The sequence below is a fragment of the Muscardinus avellanarius genome (assembly GCF_963383645.1).
Source record: "Muscardinus avellanarius genome assembly, chromosome: 13".
Taxonomy (NCBI): Eukaryota; Metazoa; Chordata; class Mammalia; order Rodentia; family Gliridae; genus Muscardinus; species Muscardinus avellanarius.
The window spans coordinates 13,760,718-13,784,126 of NC_137799.1; the positions used below are offsets into that span (position 1 = coordinate 13,760,718).

General features: G+C 42.8%; 1 protein-coding gene across 3 annotated transcripts in view; it reads right to left on the reverse strand.

Annotated features, from left to right (window-relative positions):
• MRRF (mitochondrial ribosome recycling factor) overlaps nt 1–23,366 on the reverse strand; it is a gene marked incomplete at both ends in the record, with an annotated part of 45,978 nt that extends 22,612 nt beyond the window's left edge. Inside the window, 4 exons of one of the 3 annotated variants that reach the window (XM_080709245.1) lie at nt 8,495–8,586; nt 16,123–16,241; nt 20,497–20,652; nt 23,168–23,366. In XM_080709245.1, coding sequence (XP_080565371.1) covers nt 8,495–8,586; nt 16,123–16,241; nt 20,497–20,652; nt 23,168–23,351 — 551 coding nt within the window. The remainder of the gene's footprint in view (nt 1–8,494; nt 8,587–16,122; nt 16,242–20,496; nt 20,653–23,167) is intronic. The other 2 variants (XM_080709244.1, XM_080709243.1) reach the window with 2 other exon arrangements.
• Between the last annotated feature and the right edge of the window lie 43 nt (nt 23,367–23,409).

Below are 23,409 nucleotides of genomic sequence, written 5' to 3' on the forward strand. Positions count from 1 at the left end.
CGTCTTGGTCTGTAGGATGCCCATCTCAAAAGGGTGTTGGTAGCTGGGTGTGGTGGCACATGCCTGTGATCCCAGTGCTTGGGAACCTAAGACGGAAGAATCCCAGATTCGAGGATAGCCTCGGTAACTCAGTGAGGCCTTCTGCAACTTAGTGACACCCTGTTTCAAACTAAAAAATAAAATAGGGCTGGACAGCGTAGCTCAGAGGCAGAATGCCCGTAGGTTGAATCCCTACCACCCCTTCACACAAAAAGTATTTGTAGGCAGCCAAAAAGCAACAAAAACAAACAAAAAACCCTAATTACATCACTAAAAGATCATCCAGGTGTGGTGGCATACTCGTGTAATCCCAGTACTTGGAAGACTGAGGCAGGAGGATCACAGCATCCAGGGCAGCCTTGGCAGGTCGTGACACTCTCATCAACCTAGCAAAACCCCATTCAAATTAAAAATAAAATACAGACATTCTATAAGAATGCATCCCTATTTTCTTTGAACCCTGAGTAGTTCAGATATCATATTAGAGCCGGGCATGGTGGCGCACGCTTGTAATCCCCGCGCTTGGGAGGCTGAGACAGGAGGATCGCATAGGTTCGAAGCCAGCCCCAGCTACTTAGTGAGACCCTGTTTCCAAATAAATTATAAAACAGGCCTGGGGGTGTAGCCCAGCCGAGGTAGAAAGTTCCAGCCCTAGTACCTCAAAATAAATAAATAAATAAACAAACAAAGAAGGCTGGGATCATCTTGAAGGTAATCACTAGAACAAAATAATAGTAATAATAATAATAATAATAGTAAAGTAGAAACAAGTGAAGGATGGATAAATGCAGTATACCCAATGGTTACGTGGCAATAAAGAACAATAAAGTACTGGTACATATTATGATGTAGATGAACCTTGGAAACATTATGCTAAGTGAAAAAAGACAGTCATAGAGACACATACTGCATTTCATTTAAACGAATGTTCAGAATAGGAAATCAAAAAACAAACAGTAGATTAGTAGTTGCCTAGTGCTATCCCTAGAGGAAGTTTTGGGGAAAAAGTTGGGAGTAACCGATGGTGGAAAGGGATTTCCATTGGGGTGATAAAAATGTCCTAAGATTGACTGTAGTGCTGAGTACACACTTCAGTGGACATGCTAAAAGCCAGAGTTATGCATGTGCTGTGGGTGAATCAGATCTTTGTAAAGCTGTTACAAAGTTATGGGCCTGGTTTGACCTTGGATCCCCAAGCTAATAGTTCTGGCTCTCCCTTGCTGTACAGGCGCTGCCCTCTCCACAACACAGCCTGGGACCATCCTACCCTTCTTACACCCAGCTGTTCTTTCTGGAAAAGTCTGGGCATCATCCACCAAAACCTGCGCACCAGCATATGGTGGGAGTGGAGGACACAGCCTGGTTTGAGGAGGAGCCTAGTCCAAGAGTCAGGCCTCCACCCCAACAGTGCCCAGGGGAGAAGAGGGAGCTGAGCAAAGGCCTCAGAGAGCAGTTCAGCTGGCAGCGAGCCCAGGCAGGCCCAGGTCTCCCTGTCACCTGAAGCATGAAGCAGGTCTCACCACCAGGGGCCTCATCGCTGGACTTTTTCTGGGGGAATATATCTTCCAGGAGGTCTTGTTTACCATAATCCATATTAAAAGAACAAACCCAGTGCTATTAACAATCAAACTACAGTGTTCCTGGGCAACTTAAATTCCAAGATAATTACAACATAATGACTCAACTCCTCCCATCCCCCAAAGTGGAGGGAAAAATAAAAAAAAAAAAATGAATACAGGGCTGGGAGAGGGGTTATTAAGGAAGAGAGAAAAGAGCATGAGGACAAAATGAGAACTCAGCAAACACAATGAAAATATCCTTGGTTTTACTACTAAATAGCAAGAAAAAAAGATGTTTATGAGAAGTCCTTCTTAGAATTAGAAAACAAATATTAGATCTGGGTGTGGTGGCGCACGCTTGTAATCCCAGCATTTGGGAGGCTGAGACAAGGAGGATTGTGGTTCACGGACAGCCTCTGCTACCTAGTGAGGCCCTTTGCAACTTAATGAAAACCTGTTTCAAAATAAAGAATAAAAAATAGGGCTGGGGGTGTAGCTTGGAGGTAGAACGCCCCTAGGGTACCATTTCCAGTACCACCAAAAAATATATATATAAGAAAATAAAGGAATTAAAACTTATTAATTACCCATGATATGCCTCATACCAGAAGCCTCACATATCATATCCTATCTCACCTCAAAGCCATAAGTGAATCATTCACATTTACAGACAACCAAACTCACACTTCAAAAAACTAAGCAACTTGCCCAGGCTCACTGCGGCGGGCTGTGTGCTGTGTCCCCCCAGGAGAACTGGCTGCAGGGGCATCTCAAGATATGTATGGACAAGGCCTGTTCACACCCAGCCCATCCTCCCATAGTCTGCCCTATCTCAGGAGATGGTGACTTTACCATTCCAATTGCTCGGGCCAAAAACCTTGGCCTCATCCTCGAGTCCCCTCTCTAAATCCGCATCTAATCCATCTGCAAATCCTGGCAGCTTTTTCTTTAAAACTCATACACACACCAAGAAGTCACCCCAAGGCTCCATCACAGCACAGCTCAGGCTTGGTTACCTGCTGTCTGCATTACTGCAAGCGCTCTACCTGCTCCCCTGCCTGCAGCCTTGCTTCCTACGAGACTCCAAGCAGCAACCACCTAAGTCACGATTTCCGACTCAAAGCTCTCCAGTACTTTCTCATTACAGACAGAAACCAAGGTCCCTGTCATGCTCCCTAAGGCCTTCTGTAACTCAGCCTCCCCATTCCACCCTGACTTCTCCTCCTACGTCTGTCCCACTCACTCCCCTATGGCCACATGAGTCCTCTTGCTGTCACCTGAACATCCTACATGGTACAGGTAAACAATACGTGGCAGTCAAGATGTGATCACAAAAATAGAAAAACAGAAGAAACTATCGCAGTGAGTCTCAATTAATGGGAATGTTCAAAGATTCCATTAAGCTGATTGACTTACCTAAATAAAAGAACATTTGAGCTGGGCGTGGTGGCGCACGCTTGCAATCCCTGCGCTTGGGAGGCAGAGACAGGAGGATCGCACAGGTTCGAAGACAGCCTTGCTGGCTTAAGAGACCCTATTTCCAAATAAAAAGTATAAAATAGGTATGGGACTGTAGCCCGGAGGTAGAAGGGCTTCCAGGAACCCTAGTACCACACCAAAACAAAAAGAACATTTGTCAGAGAAGAAAACCAACTTCATACATTGTCAGTAGGGAAGAAAACAAATAACCCCAACTCTCTGAGGCTCAATAGTACTTCACCTGAGAAGAGGGCCATGATAAAAACTCAGCGCCACAGAGCTGACCTTCAGGCCACAGGAGGGCTGATGAAAAGGACCGCTCAGGTGCCAAGCCTGACCTGTTACTGGTTTAAGACTTACCTTCTACCTATTTCCCAAAAAGATCAGAGGCAGATTATAGCAGGAACCTCACATCTCAGTAGATTCATTTAAATAAGAATATAAGAATCAGAGGCGTGTAATGAGGGTGAAGTGGTAGCTGAGATCTGCTGCAACTGAAAATAAAACTTAGTCTTAGGCAACCAGAATCAAGGCCAAAAAGTACAGACCATCACTAGGCAAAGGAAGAATCAGGACCAATCAAGAAAGGCAAATTGTCTTAGAACTAAACTTGAAATTCTATCCTCAGAATCTGATCCTAGGAATTCACACTTCTTATTCCCTATACTTTCCAAACTCCTAAGATAAACTTTGCTGATTTTCCCCATCACAACTTTGCCAATTACCAACTCTGTGATCCAAAGTCAATGCTTTATCCCTAAAAAAGAACTACGCTTTGACCTATCTGTGATAGAGAACGAAGAGCAACACATGCGAGCAATAACTCGGTGCTTACTAAGCACCAAAAGCTTTGTGTGAGCCAGGCGTGGTGCTGCATGCCTAGAATTCATCAGCACTTGAGAGGCTGAGACAGTAGGGCTGCAGATTCGAGGCCAGCCTCAGCAACTTAGGCCCTGTTTTAAAATAAAAATGGTTGGAGGTAGAATGCCCCTGGGTTCAATACCCAGAACAACAACAACAAAAAGCTTTGCGTGCATTATCACACTGAACCCTCTCAATAACCATACAAAGCAAGTCTCGCAGATTTTTATTTTACAGATGAGTGCTCTGATATTCAGAGCAGTCAAGAGAGCAGAAGAGCCTGAACTCGATTCCATGCTATGTACCACCAAGGGATCAGTGTAACCCTCGTGGCCAGGCATGGTGGGCCACGCCTGTAGTCCCAGTACTTGGGAGGCTGGGACAGGAGGATCATGGGTTCTGAGGCAGCCTCAGAAATGTAGCGAGACTCTTAGCAACCTAGCAAGATTCTGTTTCAACACAAACAAACAAACAAACAGCTTGGAGGCAGAATGTCCCTGGGTTCAATCCCCAGTACCAAAACAAACAAATCAACCGTATACTTTTCTGCTTTCCCTACATATGTCAAGCACCTAAAAACTCCTGGCACAGAGAAGGTGCTGTTGTTGCCTTCCTCATCCCTCCTTTTCTCCTAAAATTACACATAAATAGAAAATTAAGGCTAAACATCTTATATTTATGTAGTTTAAGACAATCATACCACTTAATCTATTTTCTGTTAATGTCATCAAGTCTCTACCGTTATACAATATTTCACCTACTTTACAAATAAGGAACTGGAGCCCCAAGCTGCTAGGGTGATGTGCTCAGTCGTATGGAAGCCACTGCTGAAACCCAAGAAAAACCTCAATCCTCTTATTTCAGAAATCAACTTCTATCCCCTCACATGACACAGCCTCCATAATAAAGAACAGATCGTTCATTTTCTATTTGGAAAACTACCAAACACATAATTCAATAGGGGGCCTCATGACCCTACTACCTTGTCAAAGGAAGACAGTATATAAAAAATGAAGTTTGCAGGAGCAGACGGTTTTGGTCCATCAACTTTCTCTTGGATTACAACCATTAACTAACAAAATAAAATAAGGTTAAAAATAATGTAACAGATTCATGTGTCTTTGGAAGTTTGAGTTAAACTCACTGATCTTCAAGCTTACATACAATGCACCAAGGGCACTCCTTAACTTCTTTGGGACTGCAGAGGTATACCTAATGTCGAGCTGGTCTTTGAAAGGAAAACGTGGCACATGACTGGGCTGCTCTAGGAATCCAAGTCAGCAGTGAAGAGTTAGCAGCACAGATGCACAGCATCACAGGAGCTTAGGAAGGGACACGAGAACAACCCTTTCAGCGAGTATGTGAGGAAATCACTCAGGAGAGTAAAGCAGCTTGTCCAAGTTCACAGACAGGAGAGCAAGAACTAGATATATACAAACCTGCTGACTATCATCTACTCCATGAGCACCTTTAGCACTTTCTAGAATTACTCATCTGCACAGAGAGTGATTGAAAAACTAAGAATCGAATCCTGATCACTACTTATTGGCCAAGTGATCTTGGGTAGTTCTTAATTTCTCTGATCTTTTCTTCTTTTTTTTGGCCTATAAAGTATGGGTTACAGTAAGTTCCACAAGTAAGCTGGAGATAATACAAACAAGAGGCCTAAACAAACATCAGGTCTGTGTACCAGCAGAGCCTGCACACGCAACCTCAGAAGACTCACTGAGGAAGTCCATGGGCCTACCTAGCAAACAGCACTGGACTCAACCCTGGTCTGTATGGCTTTTAAGCACCAGTTTTAACTACTTCCACTTCACATGATTTCAAAGCAGTGTGTTCATTCAGCCTCAAAGAGTACAGAGAATACAAGAGAATAAGATAGCCCTTTCTGGCCATAAAGCAAGAAGTAGCTCAGTCAGGAAAATGCTTGGATTCTCAGTGCTGATATTAATTCTTATAATGATCATGAACTCTAATCAGCTAACCCTAGATTTAGGCATTGGCTTCAGTAAACGCTGTATGGCCTCAGAGATGCTACTGCTTTACCTCTCTGAGCCTAAATTTCCATTGCAGACAAAAACCCCTATTTGACAGAGACTGTGTAATAAACAGGCCTATGTAAAGAGATGCAGGATGAAGTGTGGCATCAAAAGAAGCCTGACGAGGGTTTCTTTTTCCGTTTTCCTTCTAGCTACTTGGAAGCTTCTTTACTCTTTCTCTTTAGTCATCCAACTGGAACTTTCTTCCTGACTCTCCTGATCTATAACAAAATGCCCAAACCTCTCTACCTCCTTGCCTTCTTACTCTCTATGTGGTCCTAACTATTGCTTGACATTGTATTATGTATTAGGGGGGAACAGTACCCACTTAGCTATTAGGTAAACCCCAGGACCTTTTTGTTGTTTACTACTGTATCCTAACAACTAGAAAAATGCCTGGCATGTAGTTATTTAATAAATGCTTGATAACTGACTGAATAAATTGATTTAATTAGTTCAGGAAATGCCATATAATAGGGATTTAAATCTTCTGCTATGGAATCGGACATTTACGTGTTACCTGGAGTGTTGTAGCTGCCTCCTGACTGTTCTCTTTAAGTCTACCCCGTCCCCTACATTCCATCTGTTAATCAGTGGCCAGAGACACCGTCACCAAATTCATATCACATCAGTCCTTTGCCTCAAGCCATTTGAAGGCTTCCCATCACAACCAGGTTAACAAAGCCCAACCTTCTTACCATAGCCTGGGAAGCCTATACCTTAAGCCTCTCCTCATACCTTCCTGAGTTTCAGATACAATGGATTTTCTTTTTCTCAAATATGCCATGGTCTTGTTTTATCTTTTCTTTTCTTTCCTTTTTTTTTTTTTTTTTAAAACGGTACTGGGGACTGAACCCAGGGGCATTCTACCTCCGAGCTATAGCCCTAGGCCTAAGGTTTATTCTTTATTTTGAAACAGGGTCTCACTAAGTTGAGGAGGGCCTCACAAGTTGCTGAGGCTGGCTTCGAACCTTCGATCCTCCTGTCTCAGCCTCCCAAATACTGGGATTATAAGTGTGCCCTACCATGCCCAGCCTTGTTTTTTCTTTTTAAATTAAAAAAAAACCCATACATTTTTAAAGTGAATTAATTAATTTATTTTTGTGGTATTGGGGATGACACCCAGGGGCATTCTACCTCTGAGCTACACCCCCAGCCCTATTTTTTATTCTTTATTTTGAAACAGGGTCTCACTGAGTTGCAAAGGGCCTCACCAAGTAGTAGCTGAGGCTGTCCAAGAACTACAATCCTCCTGTTTCAACCTTCCAAATGCTGGGATTACAAGTGTGAGCCACCATGCCTGGCTCATTTTTATTTTTTTAAAAGGTTAAGTTAGCAGGGCATGATGACACATGCTTGTAATCCCAGTACTTGGGAGGCTGAGACAGGAAGATCACGACCAGCCTCAGCAACTTGTGAGGCCCTCAGCAATGTAGTGAGACCCTGTTTCAAAATAAAGAATAAAAATAGGGCTGAGGATATAGCCAGGAGGTAGAATGTCCCTGGGTTCAATCCCAAGTACCAATAAATTAATTAATTAAACCATTTAGAGTCGGGCATGGTGGTACACTCTTATAATCCCAGCACTTGGAAGGCTGAGACAGGAGGATTGCACAGGTTCAAAGCCAGCCTCAGCTACTTAGTGAGGCTCTCAGCAACTCAATGAGACCCTGTTTCCAAATAATGTATAAAATAGATCTGGGAGTATAGCCTGGAGGTAGAAAAGCCCCTGGCTTCCAACCTCAGTACTACAAAAAAAAAAAAAAAAAAAAAAAAAAAAATCACACATTTAAGTCCTATATACAATTAGCAATCTTCTTACTGGGAGTGGTGGTGCACACCTGTAATCTCAGTACTTAGGAAGCAGAGACAGGAGGATCACAGGCTGCAGCCAGCCTCATCAACTTAAGACCCTCAGCAACTTGGTGAGACTGTTTCCAAATAAAAAATAAAAAGAGCTGGGGCTGTAGTTTGGAAGTAGAATACCAACACACACTAATATTCTTTTCTCATGCCTATAATTTTCACCTAGCAAGAAGGAATGTAAAAATAGTTCTTCGAGGAGTATGAGTCAGGGACTTGCTGTTCCCTTTGCCTGGAATGCTCTTCCTCACCGTGCAGCTCACAGCAGAGGTCAGGCTCTTTGAGCCTTCCCAGGCCAAAGCTGCCCCTCACTAAGTCACTCTCTGTTGGACACTACTGGCTTTTCTTTCCTCATAGCATTTCATTATCTGAAATGACTTTATCTATTTATTTGTCCTAATTTCCCAACCAGGATGTAATCTACCTAGGGACAAAGGATTTCTGAAGCTTACTGCTGCACACCCAAGCATCTAGCACATGACAGGCACTCGATAAGTATTTCTGAATCAGTAAACTGGATCTCAAAAGAGCCTTGCTGGGATGAAAGGGCAGGTAAGGTTCGCTGTCAGCCTGAGTGTAGCAGAGCACTGGTTTCCTTCTAAGGACAGTCATCCCATTTCAATGAAATAGGTGAATTTCAGCCAAACTTACACGGGAATGGGTACCCGAATTACTGTTCCCTCCACTTCTGGGTTCAGATTCATTCCACTTTCTCTTATAGCCTTGATAGCTGCAGCTGTACACTGAAAACCAGATCAAAAGGTAAACAGAATTAGTAAATAATTATTACCAGATGCAAGCCCTCTGCCGATAACTGGCAACCCATCTTGGCAGAACATGGAAACATTTAGTTCTGTTACCAGTAAGATCAGGAAGTTACATTGGTGTAGAGCGCTTTGATCAAGCTGAATAGCAAACTATGTCCACTCATGGTACCAGTGTACTGTGGACAGAAAAAAAGGAAAGAAGAAAAAATAAAAAGAAAACAGCTCTGCTTCTTTGAAAAGATTTCAATGGTTTGAGGCAACACAGATCAAAACCACAATAAATCCTCAAGGGAGGAGAGCTGGTCTGTGCAAAGATTGGTGTAAAGACAGATGAAAGATTTCATACGTTAAAAATTCCAGTTGACATTTTACACTCAAAATATACCAGTGCCGATTTGGAATGAGTAAATAAATTTAACTCATTCACAGCTACACTCACACCAAACTCACTTCTGGGGCATGATTCTGAAAAGGTGTATGGCACAGTCGTTGAGAGCATGGGCTTTGCAGTCAGAAAGATCTCGATTTAAACCTCAGCTCTGATAACCCCAAGCCACAACTTCATAATCTGAGATGAGCAGGCATCTGAACCTCAGGGCTGAGATAACATAAGCAATGCATGCTGCTCTATGCCTGGTAGACAATGAGGACACAGAGTATATAAACACACATAATTATTAGGAATGCATAAAGCCCCCAAATAAAGCTGAGACGATGCGGTCGTTCCGCTGACGCAGCACTGTCACCCTCATGTCCTCTTCTGCTCGGGCGCTGGCCAGCTCCAGGACACTGACCTCCAAGAGTCTCACCTCACATTCAACATTCTAACTACTGTGCAGTCAGAACCTGGACAGCAGTGTGGCAAAGAGAGATTTCCATTGGCATGACAATGTGGACTCATGAAAACACAGCCTCTGACATTTCCAGAAGACTTTTACATTTGTTCAGCTTCAATCCACATCGCTTGGATTCAAGGCTCGTTCTCGGCCTCGAGTTCCTCCCTCAGATTTACAGTAACGGCTGGGCTGGCACCTACTTGTCTCTCGAGGTGTGCTGCTGCTGTTGTCGTCGTTTTGGAAGAGGTGCCGAAAAGGCTCTCCACTTTTTTTTTTTTTTTTTTTGGTGGTACTGGGTTTCCTGGTAGCCCTTCTACCTCCGGGCTACACTCCCAGACATATATATATATATATATATATATATATATATATATATATATATATATATATATATATATGTTATTTTTAAATTTGGAAACAGGGTCTCTTAAGCCAGCAAGACTGGCTCCGAACCAGCGCGATCCTCCTGTCTCTGCCTCCGAAGCGCGGGGATTACAAGCGTGCGCCACCACGCCCGGCTTTCTCCATTTCATTTTTGTGTTTATTTTGAGATGGGATCTTTCTAGGTAGCCCGGGCTGGTCTCAAAGTCATGGCTCCTCCATCACCCTCTGAAGTAGCTGGGACTTCGAGCACAGCCACTTTGCCCAACCTCATTTATCTCTGTTTTCATTTATTTACTTATCTCTTTATGTTTTGTGATGCTGGAAATCAAACTCAGGGCTTCATGCATGTGAGGCAAGCACTTTAAGACTGAGCTACATTCCTAGCCCCTCGTTTCACTTTAAAATAATTTAATATATTTAATATTTAATAATTTAATATGTTTAAAATAATTTTAAATTCTACACCTAGGTAGGCGTTACTATAAGGTCAAAAAGACAAAGCAGAATGCTCACATACAAAAAAAAATAATCTCCTGGGGAGACTGTACACAGAATCCAGGTGTGTAGAATCTAAGTGTACAAAGAATCTATATACGGCTACTGATTAAAATAGTAAATTCTTCGGGCCCAGAGCCTGCCGCAGGGTGAGGCCAGGTCTGGAGCCAGTGAGGCCAGGCCCAGAGCCTGTCGCGCGGCAGGCCTGGGACTGGGGCCTGCTCCCCAGCCAAGGGCCAGCGGGTCCATGCAACCATGTGGCCAGGAAGCACTAGAAGCTGCCACTGCCTCACCTCATCTCTCAGCAGATTCTCAGATCCAAGTGACCTCTATTAGAAAAAAAATTGGTTTTGAGTGAATCATCTTGTCAAAGTTACTCACCTTCTGGCTTTCAGGATTTCAGTAAGTGGGAATAAGTGTGGAAATTTTAAAAAAGGCACTTCCAAGGAAGAAAGATACTGTAATTGATCAGATGTGGAGGGAGAAACAGAAGCTCTAATACATTGTTGGTGGGATTGCAAGTTGGTGCAACCACTTTGGAAAACAGTATGGAAGATCTTCAGAAGAAGGAAAATGAGCTTACCATATGATCCAGCATTACCACCTCTGGGTATCTACTAAAAAGAATGAAACCCAAAATACCAAACTAATGCATGAGCAACCATGTTCATAGCTGCACAGTTCACCATTGCCAAACTGTGGAACCAGCCAAGATGTCCTTCAACAGATGAGTGGACTTCAAAACTATAGGATGTGTACACAATGCAATTTTGTCCAGCCATAAGGCAAAACAAAATTATGGCATTTACAGTGAAATGTCACAAAAAAATAAGAAATCAGATGCTTTTCCTAATGTGTGAAAACTAGGGAGAAATGGGTGAGAAGGGAATGGGTAACTAAGAAAGAAGGGATCCCATAAAGGAGCAATTAAGGCGACCTATCTGAGGGGATGGGAGAGGGAAACTGAGAAACTCTTTAAAGCACATGATGTACTTAAACATATCAAAGTCAATCAGGAAGCCAAGCATGGGTAGGAGGGAGGGGGAGGGGAGGGCTGAACTGGGGATGTGTGCATGTATAGCTCCACACGTTTTTTTTAATCCCATTAAGATGCATGACTACAATGCACCAATAAAAAATTATTTAAAAAAGAGTAAATTCTTAAAATGGTACTTCTGACCACAAATGAGCGGAGTTAGAGGGGATCTTTGACCTAAGCAAGCACAGCCCATTCACTCTATACACAGAGACCAGAAGGAAAGGGAAAACCCTAAACACAGACATGACTTCCCCTGAAAGCCCAAGAGAGACAGAGCGAGGACCCAGCTACTGGCAGAGTTAAGAGAAAACTGAACGGCGATTCAAGCTAATGGTGTCACTCTATGTATGTTTTTCCCAGATCCCCAAGCTCAATATATTCCATACTTACATATGGGAAGGCAAATATAAGTTAGCCAGAAAGTGAAATCAAATTAATTTTCCTCTGTAAGAAAACAGCCATTTTCCTTACTAAAAATGAAGCCCAAGCTGGGCATTGTGGCATACGCTTGTAATCCCAGTACTTGGGAGGCTGAGACAGGAGGATCACAGGTTCGTGGACAGCCTCTGCTACTTAGTGAGGCCCTCTACAATTTAGTGAGACCCTGTTTCAAAATAAAATAGGCTGGAGGGCCTAAAAATGCATTTCCTTACATCTTCACATATATAACCTTTCATACCCTTATTTTTTTCATATATTTGGGGGAAATACCAGGGATTTTACCCAGGAGCACTCTACCTCTGAGCTACACCCCCATGCCTTTTTATTTTTTATTCAGATAAATGAATTCCCGAGGGCCTCACTAAATTGCTAAGGCTGTCTTCAAAATCTTCTATCTCAACTTCCAAAGTACTAGGATTACAGGCGTGCGTCACCATGCCCATCTCAAATCCTTATTTTATACTTTAATTTTTCTGTGTCTTTTCAAATAAAGAAAAAAAATGTTAACTGAGGTTTAATTTTTCAAAGGAACCTACTAAAGAGGTAATTATGCTACTATAGTCTAGATATGTATATTTTGGTCTGACAGAGTAGCAGAGAGACAGGGTAGACATAGAGATATCTGTTTTTTGTTTTTATTTTTGTGGTACCGGGGATGGAACCCAGGGGAACTTTATCTCCGAACTACACCACCAGTCCTATTTTTTATTCTTTATTTTGAAACAGGGTCTTACCGAGTTGCAAAGGGCCTCACTAAGTAGCTGAGGCTGGCCGCGAACCGTGATCCTCCTGCCCCAGCCTCCCGAGTGCTGGGATTACAAGTGTGCACCACCTCACCTGGCTCCAACATAATATCTGAACTACTCAGGGTTCAAAGAAAATAGGGATGCATTCTTATAGAATGTCTTCCTCTTAACTTTTATCCCTTCACTGAAGGAAGATACTCACCAACCTGCCAAGGCAAACTGACTGCTCAAATAGTAACACTGATCAACTGGTTAAGGCTGCTTGGAGTACTGAGTACAGAATGATCACTGATCCACCCATCTGGAATAAGGCAGGGAAGAGTACTGTGATCAGGCAGCAATGTCTGCCATCACTTTCTTTTTTCTTTCTCTCTTTTTTTTTTGTGTGTATGTGGTGCTGGGGATTGAACCCAGGGGCATTCTACCTTTGATCTGGACCCAGCCCTTTCTATTTCTTATTTTGAAACAGGGTCTCACTAAGTTGCACAGGACGTTGCTAAGTTGCTGAAGCAGGCCCTGAACCTGTGCTCCTCCCAGCTCAGCCTCCCAAGCACTGGAATTACAGGCACGTGCCACCACGCCCAGTGTGCCATGGCCATTCTCAAACTAATCTACGCTGAAGGATAAAAGATGACAAAACTTTAGACAGGTGAACAAGTCTTTGATAATCTGAATTCAAGCCAACTTTGTTAGTGCTTTGTCCATTACTGACCTTCTATTTTCTTTATATACCAATGGGTCCCTAGAATGTCAGGCGTATGAAAATATAAGCTTTGTCTGTCTTTAATTCTCAGTACCTCAAACAAAATCTAATCACTTTCAGGGGTTCAAAAATATGTATTCAGTGAATGAATGACTGATGAAAGTAGCACAGCTTTCCTACCAACACAGCTCTGCTAAAACCGTGGCCGGTCACATGAACCTAGGAGAGATATTTCATTTCTCTGAGCCTCCATTTCCTAATAATCTATAAAATGGCAAGATGCTAAGATGCTAATTTTCCTGTTGATCATATGGAAGAAAACATGAGAAAACGACTGGCAAGAGAGTAGACACTAAATACGTACCAGCTCTCTTCACCACCAGAGCCTGCAGAAGCTTTTCTATTTGCCTTGTTTTATTCAAATGATGCTGTGGTTTTAGTCCCTTTTTCTCTTTCCTGTCATTAACTCTAGCTTAGGGCAAGTTTATGAAAGGCAGCAACTGTATGTATCATTTATCAAGCAGGACACCTTAAACAAATGCAACACAGTTTTCTGTCTTCAATGCATTCGAAAAGATTATGCATGTAAATCTGCATCATGTCACTGGTACATAGAAACGGCTCGGGTTTGGAAAGAAAGCCAAGTACATGTGAAGCAGAAAGGAATTATATAAACACAGAGAGGATTAGCTCAGCAGTTTGAAGCTATGAACCTGGGTACTCTATGGACAGCTTCTAAGCTGGAGGAAGGAAATGTTTAGTTAGAGCTATTTGTTTAATATATACAACAGATGAGATAAAGGAATTCAAAAGATATTGTAACTCACACTTCCTCTCCACTGAGCTGCTTGCTAAGGCTTCATCAAAACCCAGGGAATTTCAACTTGGAGAAATGCAGAGATGCTGTGGTTGAAAAACGAAGATATACTCCAACTTCCTAAGAAAAAAATTAAGCTTTTGATACCTCCTCCTGCCTCATAAGATGCTCTGGTGGCCAATCAGGTGCTTCTTCTGTGGATGCTACTTGCTATTTAATAACAGAAGTGGCTGGCTCTGAAAAGCAATCTGCCTGATGAGGTCTTCAAGCTGTGTAATTAGGAGACTATTCCCTAAATTGGCCCGCAGTGCCTATGGGATAAGATGAACAAGGCAGAGAGGTCTCAGTGGTTCAGAGGGAGCCAGGAAAAGCTGACAGTCCTCTTCCTCCGTTTATCGGCTCCTCAGCAACACTGGCAATGAGTACCTCCCTTCTAGCAACCTCATGACGAGTATTCATCCATTCAAGAGGAATTTACTGAGCAATTCCATGTGCCAGGCACCATGTTTGGTGCTGAACACAATGAACAAATCAGATATGATTCCTACACTCCTAGCTTATAATTTAGTGAAAGTTCAATTGGAAGTAAACATGTAAATATAGTGAGAAGCGCAATGAAGAAACCTGTGCTGTAGAATGGGAGCTTAGTGTGGAAGAACAATTGAGATAGTGTAGCTTAAGAAAGGCTTCCCTGAGAAAGTGACATTTATGCTATGATCAAAAATACAAGTAGCAATTAGCCAGCCAAGATTGCTGCAAACAACAGGAACAGTAAATGCACACACCCCGAGATGCAAAGGGCTCGTGCATTTGAGAACCTGAAAGGCCAGCGTGGCCAGGGCAGTGTGCAAGGATAACGGTGGCACAGACTGGAAGGACAGAGGCCAGTTCACGCCGCTTGGATTTTTTTCTTGGAGATTAGTTGAAGCCACTGGTAGGTTTACAGCATGGGAAGGAAACAAGCCAATACCTACTTTTAAAAGCTCAGTCCGGCTGCAGTATGGAGAACAAAGCGGGGTGATGGTAAGTAATAGCACTCCCACAAGAGTGCCTGGCACACTGGCTTTAAGAGGCCTCTCATTTGAAACACTTTGTTAGTAGCAAGGGATTTCCCTTTCCAAGGCCTCTAACCCAGTTAGTCAAATCTGGCAAATTCAACTTTAGTCTGCCTTTAGGACAGAACTACTGAAATAGACAATCAGAACAAGAAGATTTCTTCAGTTCATGTTACCAGACGAGAAAATGGAGGCTCAGAGAGAGAGAGGCAACACGCCCAAGGTCAAACAGCCAGTTAAAGGCAGAGATGGGACCAGACTCTAGGTCCTCTAGGACTATCAATCCAGGTCAGTTCATAGTGAACCAATAGAGAAAGGCCCAATTATCTTCCTCAATAAGACATACAAATCATAAAGCCTCAAGGTTGCAGTGACGTAATGCAACTCATCTTCAAGTCTTGGCAGAACTGTGCTCCATGCGATATCCTGCAATGGCCAGTCAAGTCTGAAGGAAATATGAATTCCTGAAGGATGTGCTCCCAGTGCTAACGCAGAGGTCATAAATGGTAGCCTCAGGCTATATATGGCCCATTCACATGTCTCACAGTTTTAAAAAAGAAAAGTGTAAATTAGTCATCACCTTTTAGTGAACAAAGATCTCACACAAAATTTGGGGTTACTAGCTCCTTCTGGAAATAAACATCATCCTCCGTTTCCACCTGACAATGATCAGCAAGAGCTGGCAGAAGTCCCTCCCCACAGACGGGGCACAGCTCTCTGGCTTACCAGAGCCCTCACCTGGCCCAGTGCCAATCACTCCATTACCGTTTTTCTTAGATGAACCTGTTTCAGGATTGAAATTACTTGCCTGGCCTCTACTGTACATAAGTTTAACAGAAGAGAAATTCAAAAACAGGAAAGAACTTTCCTCAAGTTCCCTTTGGTAAGTCTTCTCTTCTGTTTCACCTCAATCTCAAGGGATCACTTCATCCTGACATGACCCCACCTTACTCCAGAAGGGACTATAGAAGGGCCCTTTCAGCAAAGACACCTTACCTCTGGGAAGCTGGCCATATTCACCAAAATCAACTGTGGAGACTTCATGGAGATCTGGCTAATTTGGTTTAAAGCAAGTTTCCCATCGGTAGTTACCACAGTAATATGATCAAGGGAGCCTAAAAGAAAAAATATGGGGTTTTAAAATTACAAAAGACCTTAGAAGCACCGCATCTAAGTCCCTATCTGATTCAGATTCAACAAACACTCAGGGATCCCTTATCAATGTGACAAGACTGTACAAGGAGCTTTCACAGGGTATGTGATGAAAAGAGCTTGGAACGTTGACAGAACTAGGTTGGAATCCTTACTAGCAACTAGGGTGGGATGCCACACTGCTGTGCTGGACCCTAGAGCTTTTCCTGTGACACAGGACTTAGAGAACTAGAGTGGAAAGAGCTGCCACCTCTCCATTTAAGAATAACTACCCCATAGAACTAAAGTGAGGACTGTAGCTCAAGGGTTGTAGCTAAATATAAACAAGCACGTAAATCCAAAATATAGCACGAAAAAGATATCTCTTGCCGGGCGTGGTGGCGCACGCTTGTAATCCCCGCGCTTGGGAGGCGGAGACAGGAGGATTGCGCAGGTTCGAAGCCAGCCACGCTGGCGTAAGAGACCCTGTTTCAAAAATATAAAATAGGGCCGGGCGTGGTGGCGCACGCTTGTAATCCCTGCGCTTGGGAGGCAGAGACAGGAGGATCACGCAGGTTTGAAGCCAGCCACGAGCGCTGGTTTAGGAGACCCTGTTTCCAAATAAAAATGTAAAAGTAGGTCTGGGAGTGTAGCCCGGAGGTAGAAGGGCTTCAGTACCACCAAAAAAAAAAAAAAAAAAAATATATATATATATATATATATATATATATATATGATAGGTCTGGGAGTGGAGCCCGTAGGTAGAAGGGCTTCCAGGAACCCCAGTACCACCAAAAAAAAAAAAAAAAAAAAGATATCTCTTATGATACCTTTTAGTTCTTACAACAACCCTGTAACTGTATTGCTACCTCCACTTCACAGATGAGAGATGTGAGAAGGTTAAACAGGCCAAGATCACAGAACTAACAAAAGAAAAATCAATCGGGAGTCAAGACCTATACTCAGGTGTGCTTAGATTTTTGGGCCCCAACCCATAGCTTCTGATTCTGTAGACACTTGAGAACCTGTGATGTTGGGGAAGCCGGTAACTTTTTTTTTTTAAGTTTACCACATGATTCTGACACATAGCCAGGTTTACAGCCATTTCCTTATACCATCCTTGATTTTGGTGCTTAGATCCCCTTCAGAAAAAAAGCCCATTAGAAACAAACAAACAAACAAAAACCCCTAAGAACACTTCACTTTTATCCTGGATCTTACCTTTATCCATATCTAAAGTCTGGAAAACTGCGGACAAAATGTTCAGAAACCCAAGAAAGCAATTTTAAGCAATTATAGGTAGGACATTATTCAAACTCACTGATTTCCTATGCAAATGAGAACCAGAAAAAAAAATCCTTACCATGGAACCACTCATGGATGTCACATTCAGAGACACAAAGAAAAGGTGGAGTGGAAAAAAGTCTTTTTAACAAACTGGAGTTGCCCTGGCAATACAGTAATAACACAATACTGAGGCCCAAAGCAATGTGATTTGAAGTACTCAACCAGATTCAGTGTCATCACAAGACAGAAGGCTGCTGACACCACTGGCTTCAACCAGGCAAAGTCCAGGAGGTATAAAGGTAAAGCCATTATGAAGACTGAAGTTCAAATACCAACTCGCCACCTCTACCTGTGAGACCCTGGACAAAGATCCCTTCAACTTTCTAGGCCTCTGTTTCCTGATCTCTAAATGGGACATAAAAATTGTATTCATAGAGTTATATTTATAAGGATTAAAGAGTATGAAAAGCATTTATAACTGTGTCCAAATAATGTTAACTATATCTACTTCTTAGCATTTTCTATATCCTAACCAAACGAATTGACTTATAATTACTTTAATATATGGAGAGAAAAGACATTGTTCCCACCTTCCAGGAGCCTAGACCTAAGATCCTACCTCAGAGATCCTCATTCTACAAAGGCTTAGAAGTATGTAAATTTTTTTAAGCTCAATATCTTTTCCTTTTACTGAGAACATCTTTTTCTGCTCATATAATCCCTGCTCATTCTCCAAAGCTCATCTATAGCAGCATCTTATCCCAGACATCTTCTGACCTCAACTGGAGTACAGACCCTTCTTATGAGCCCCCAAGTATCCTATACGCATTTCTATAAATACTGATCAGCTAACTGTACTGAACACTCCTATAAGAAACACATCGTGCCAGATGCTTTGTATAATTTATTTGTTTTCATTATCACAATAAACCTATAATAGTTATTATTATTGTATACATTATTACTACATAACTATTAATATAGTTATTATTACTATTCTACAGATGAAGAAATGTGAGGCATAGAAAGTAACTCGTCACAATAGCTCTTTATACTGGATCTAAATTCCAACCCAGACCTGACCATTTCCAAAGCCACAATCCTCACCACTCTGCTTTGCTGTCAGGTTGTAAACATGTTGATTAACTTGTCTTTCCCTTCACACTGGGTTTTAGGCTCCTGGAAGGTAGCAATAATGTCTTCTTCTCTGTACCCACAGCACCTATTAACATCACTATTAAGTAATCAGCACAGAATGAGTGCTCTATAACGCTACGGTGAGTAAATAAGTGGACGTTTGGAGAAAGGAAAGAGGACAGGAACAGAGACCCGCACCTCAGATGACTGCTAAAAGGCATCACCTACCTTGGAGATAGAAATTTAAACATATGGAAGTGTGAGAGAAAAAGTGCCTGCTGGCTCAGCCAGCAATGAAAAGTACTGCGGAGGAATCTGACACAAAGACTACTTTAGCCTGTTTCATCGTCTCTTCGAGGCTCCAAGTTCTACACAGAATGCTACACAAACATAACCCTCAAGAAAAAGCAGCAAAGAGGAAATACCAATGGGAGGCCTTCTGAAAATGAACCTTAATTCCGCCTTTCTGATCCGCCATAAGACCCTGTGCCACAGAAGTCCCAACACGGCGCTTAGGTATGCAACCGTGGTGGTTCCCATTCTCTAAATCTGTATCGACATAATGCATCAAATCCTTCCCCTCAATCTGTCCCCAGTGAGACTCTCCCTCAGCCTCACTCCTGCCCCTCATTTTCTCAGAGGTTAACATTTAACAAATTACACTCCCAACCTCTTTCCAAGCCCATCATCTTTTTAAGTTCAACAAGAGTGGAGTTTGCTGGCTAATTTTAAGTATCACATTTCTCCCTGAGCTCCTCTCAAACTGCTCTCTGGTTTCGGCTGCAGAATGTTAACAGGCCAGAAAGCACAGGGGAGACAGAACACTTTATCAGTTTCATACCTAAAATAATAAGCAAGTTTAAAATAAACATTTGAGAGGGATTGAACGGCACGCTCTACTGTCAGCAAAGCAGAAATGCGCCATTCCATAGGTTGACAAATGACGGGAATGGTCTTCTGGCTTCGCACGGCTCTCCTCTCGGAACTCAGTATGTTTCTGGTAGTTTATAGATGGAGCCATGTATTTTTTAGTTGACTTTCTTAAGAACGAGTTCATGAAATACTTCCTACTTTCCTTCTGAACTTCCCCAATCAAGATGTGAGTGGGCGCAGCCCCGGCTCCCAGATACCTTCAGAGGGGGTCCCGGGCTTAACTATAGGATGATGACAATTTGCAAAAGGCCAATTTAGCAGCAATTGGATTTTTCCTGCCTGCTTGCACCATTAGCTGACAACTCACTTCTCCATCACATCTGCAAACAGTTCCCCTAGACAGTTCTGACATTTCCCACTTAGAAAAGCCACTTTCAGGAAGCTATTAACCCAAACGGAACCTTCCTGGTCAGGCTCAGGGATACTGCAAAGCCTCAGGTGGGCAGGTCTGTAGCCATTTGTTCCCAGTAAAAGGCGTAAGTCCCGCCAAACAGGACAAACTGGAGAAATCAGACCAAAGATGTCAGAGCTGTGAGCCTGAACACCTAGCTGGGTTTACAGTATCGCCGTAACTTCTTTTGAGAGTAGAGTTCCATGAGGGCAACGACACGGCTATTTGTTCACTACTACACACCAGTGCAATGCCTAGCTCTTACTCAACAAATACTTACTAAATGCAAAGATAAATTTAGTGCGAACTCTATGCCAGAAACATTACACACTGCCTTATTATTCTAATACCAACCCCGACACTGTACGATAGAAATCAGACAAGAAAACTGAGGGTCTGAAAAGTAAGCAACGGCCCACTGAGTATAAAGGTGGGGCTAACACTCAACTCTGCAAAGATACTCCCCGCCCAAAACACTGGCTCGGACTAACCTGGTGAGGTCCTGATATTGAGAGTCTTATTGAAATTATCCTTGAGTGCATCCATCACCGACTTCATTTCTTCATCCACCTCTTTCAAGCTGATTATATCCTCAACCAAGGCTGCGTTAATATTCACTCTGGTTTGAGACTGTCCTTTTCCTTTAGCTAGAAAGTCAACGTTGAGTGAATAAAAAGATCAGCAGCATGAACAGAGACAATACAAAACAAAACCAGACACAGAAAGGAAACGGGCAGACGCAGGGGCGTTAGAAATCTGGAGCAAAGAATGAGCTGAGCAAGTGATGGTGATACCTTAGGAGCTGTAAGGAAAAGAAACTGAAATTCCTTAACTCATACCACATTCAGAAATAAACTATCCAGGGATAGAAAGGATTTCTTAAAGACACAAAAAGACGGAAGATTACAACTACATTAAAATTTATGCTCAATGAACTGGGCGTGGTGGCGCACGCTTGTAATCCCAGAATTTGGGAGGCTGAGACAAGAGGATCGCGGTTCGCGGCCAGCCTCAGCTACTTGGTGAGGCCCTTTGCAACTCAGTGGCACCCTATTTTAAAATAAAGAATAAAAAATAGGGCTGGGAGTGTAGCTCAGAGGCAGAATGCCTCTGGGTTCCATCCCAGTACCACAAAATAAATAAATATATAAAAATAAAGAATAAAAAATAGAGCTGGAGGGGTACCTCAGAGGTAGAATGCTGAGAGGCCCACAGAATATGAAAAGAAGCTTGCTACTGATGGGCTAGTACCTACAAGCCCGTGGCATCAAGAGGCCCAGGTTTTCAACTGTTCCATGAACTGGATATGACACTGAGCACGTTTTTTACAAATAGGCCTCAGTTTTCTCATTTGCAAAACTGGTGAGATCCAGCCGGGCGTGGTGGCGCACGCTTGTAATCCCCGCGCTTGGGAGGCAGAGACAGGAGGATCGCGCAGGTTCGAAGCCAGCCTCGCGCGCTGCCTTAGGAGACCCTGTTTCCAAATAAAAATGTAAAAATAGGTCTGGGAGTGTAGCCCGGAGGTAGAAGGGCTTCCAGGAACCCCAGTACCACCAAAAAAAAAAAAAAAACAACTGGGTGCGATCCAGCCAGGCTTGGTGGCGCACGCTTGTAATCCCTGCGCTTGTGAGGCGGAGACAAGAGGATCACGCAGGTTCGAAGCCAGCAGCGCTGACTTAGGAGACCCTGTTTCCAAAAATAAAATAGGTCTGGGAGTGTAGCCCGGAGGTAGAAGTGTGTCCAGGAACCCCAGTACCACCAAAAAAAAAAAAAAAGGTGAGATCCATATTCACTAGATAATTATAAGGATTTCTTCACTGGAAAATTGTAATTTCTTCAATGGTAAGTGATAAGAATTGAATTAGTAAATATATAAAACTTAGCCAGGAGTGGTGGTGTAAGGTCTATAATCCCAGTAATTGAGAGGATGAGACAGAAAGATTGTAGGTTCAAGACCAGCCTCAGCGACTTGGAGAGACCCTGTATCCATATAAAAATAAAATAGGGCTGGCGGTATAGCCCAGAGGTAAAATGTCTTTGGGTTCAATGTCCAGTACCAAAAAAAAAAAAAATTGTGTGTGTATGTGTATGTGTATGTATATGTATTGTGTGTGTGTGTAACTTAAAAAATATAATACAGCAAATACAATCCAAATGTTACTACTATTATCATTCTTAACCAAATATAAAACCAGAAAAGGAAAGTCAGCAGGGAAATATTCCACAGCCTACTTCTAGCACCATCCTTGGAGTGACTACCTGACCCACTACTGCGAACAGCTGGTCTGCTTAACAATTCTGTCACTCATTCATCAGTCAATAAAACTTCTGAATATATACTATGTGCCAGGCCACTAGATACTAAATCAAAGAAAGACACTCCATCTTCATTGGATCCAACATGAAAGCCAGGTAACAAATAACAATCAATCTTATGGTTCAGTAATTAATTAATTACTGCTGTTCTAAGTGCGTCAAAGGTAAAAATAACAGTGTGCACGAGTGCATGTACCAGGGGACCTGACCTACTCCAAGAGGTCGGCAGGCTTCCCTGAGGAAGTGGCATTTAAGCTGAGACCTGCGGTACATCAAAATCTCATTCTTAGATGACACAAGCCATTAAGATCATCCATCTAAATCCACAGCTCTGATACCTCCTTTACCAAAAACCTTCTGGTTTTAATTATACTTCCAACATGTGTCTTCCTATATGGAGAGAATATGTTAATACCTGTCACAAGCATTCTGGCTCGCTTGGCACTACCTCTCGTTCTAAATCTAAAAGAAAAAAATTGGGCATTTGCTGAGCTACCAAGAAAATAAGGGAGGCAACTGGGTAAGTAGAAAACATCTCTGAGATTCCTGGCAGTTATGATAAGTCAAGAGTCAAATATAAAGCCGGTGTGGTGGCGCACGCTTGTAATCCCAGCATTCGGGAGGCTGAGACCGGAGAATCGTGTTTCGTGGCCAGCCTCAGCTACTTAGTGAGGCCCTCCGCAACTTAGTGAGACCCTGTTTCAAAATAAAGAATAAAAAATAGGGCAGGTGGTGTAGCTCGGAGGTCGAATGCCCCCTGGGTTCCACCCCCAGACCCACCAAAAAAAACATATAAGTCAAATATAAGAAGGGAATGAGGAAAGTCAGGAAGCCACACGCCTCTACCTTTGGCTTTCTTGGTGGCGTAATGGCGAGTTGGTAGAGCTGGACAGGCCGTGTGTCGCCTGTGGTCATGCTGTCTTCCACTCACTGTCTGCAGTGTAATTTCTGAAACAGGTCTGGTCCAGGCTGCAAGGTAATTGCAAAAGGCAGGATGGATCAAACGGAAGAACTTTAATCCCAAGGCCATGACTGAAGACAATCCTTGTGACTAGCCACTAAAAAAAACAAAGAGAGAGAGAGAGAGA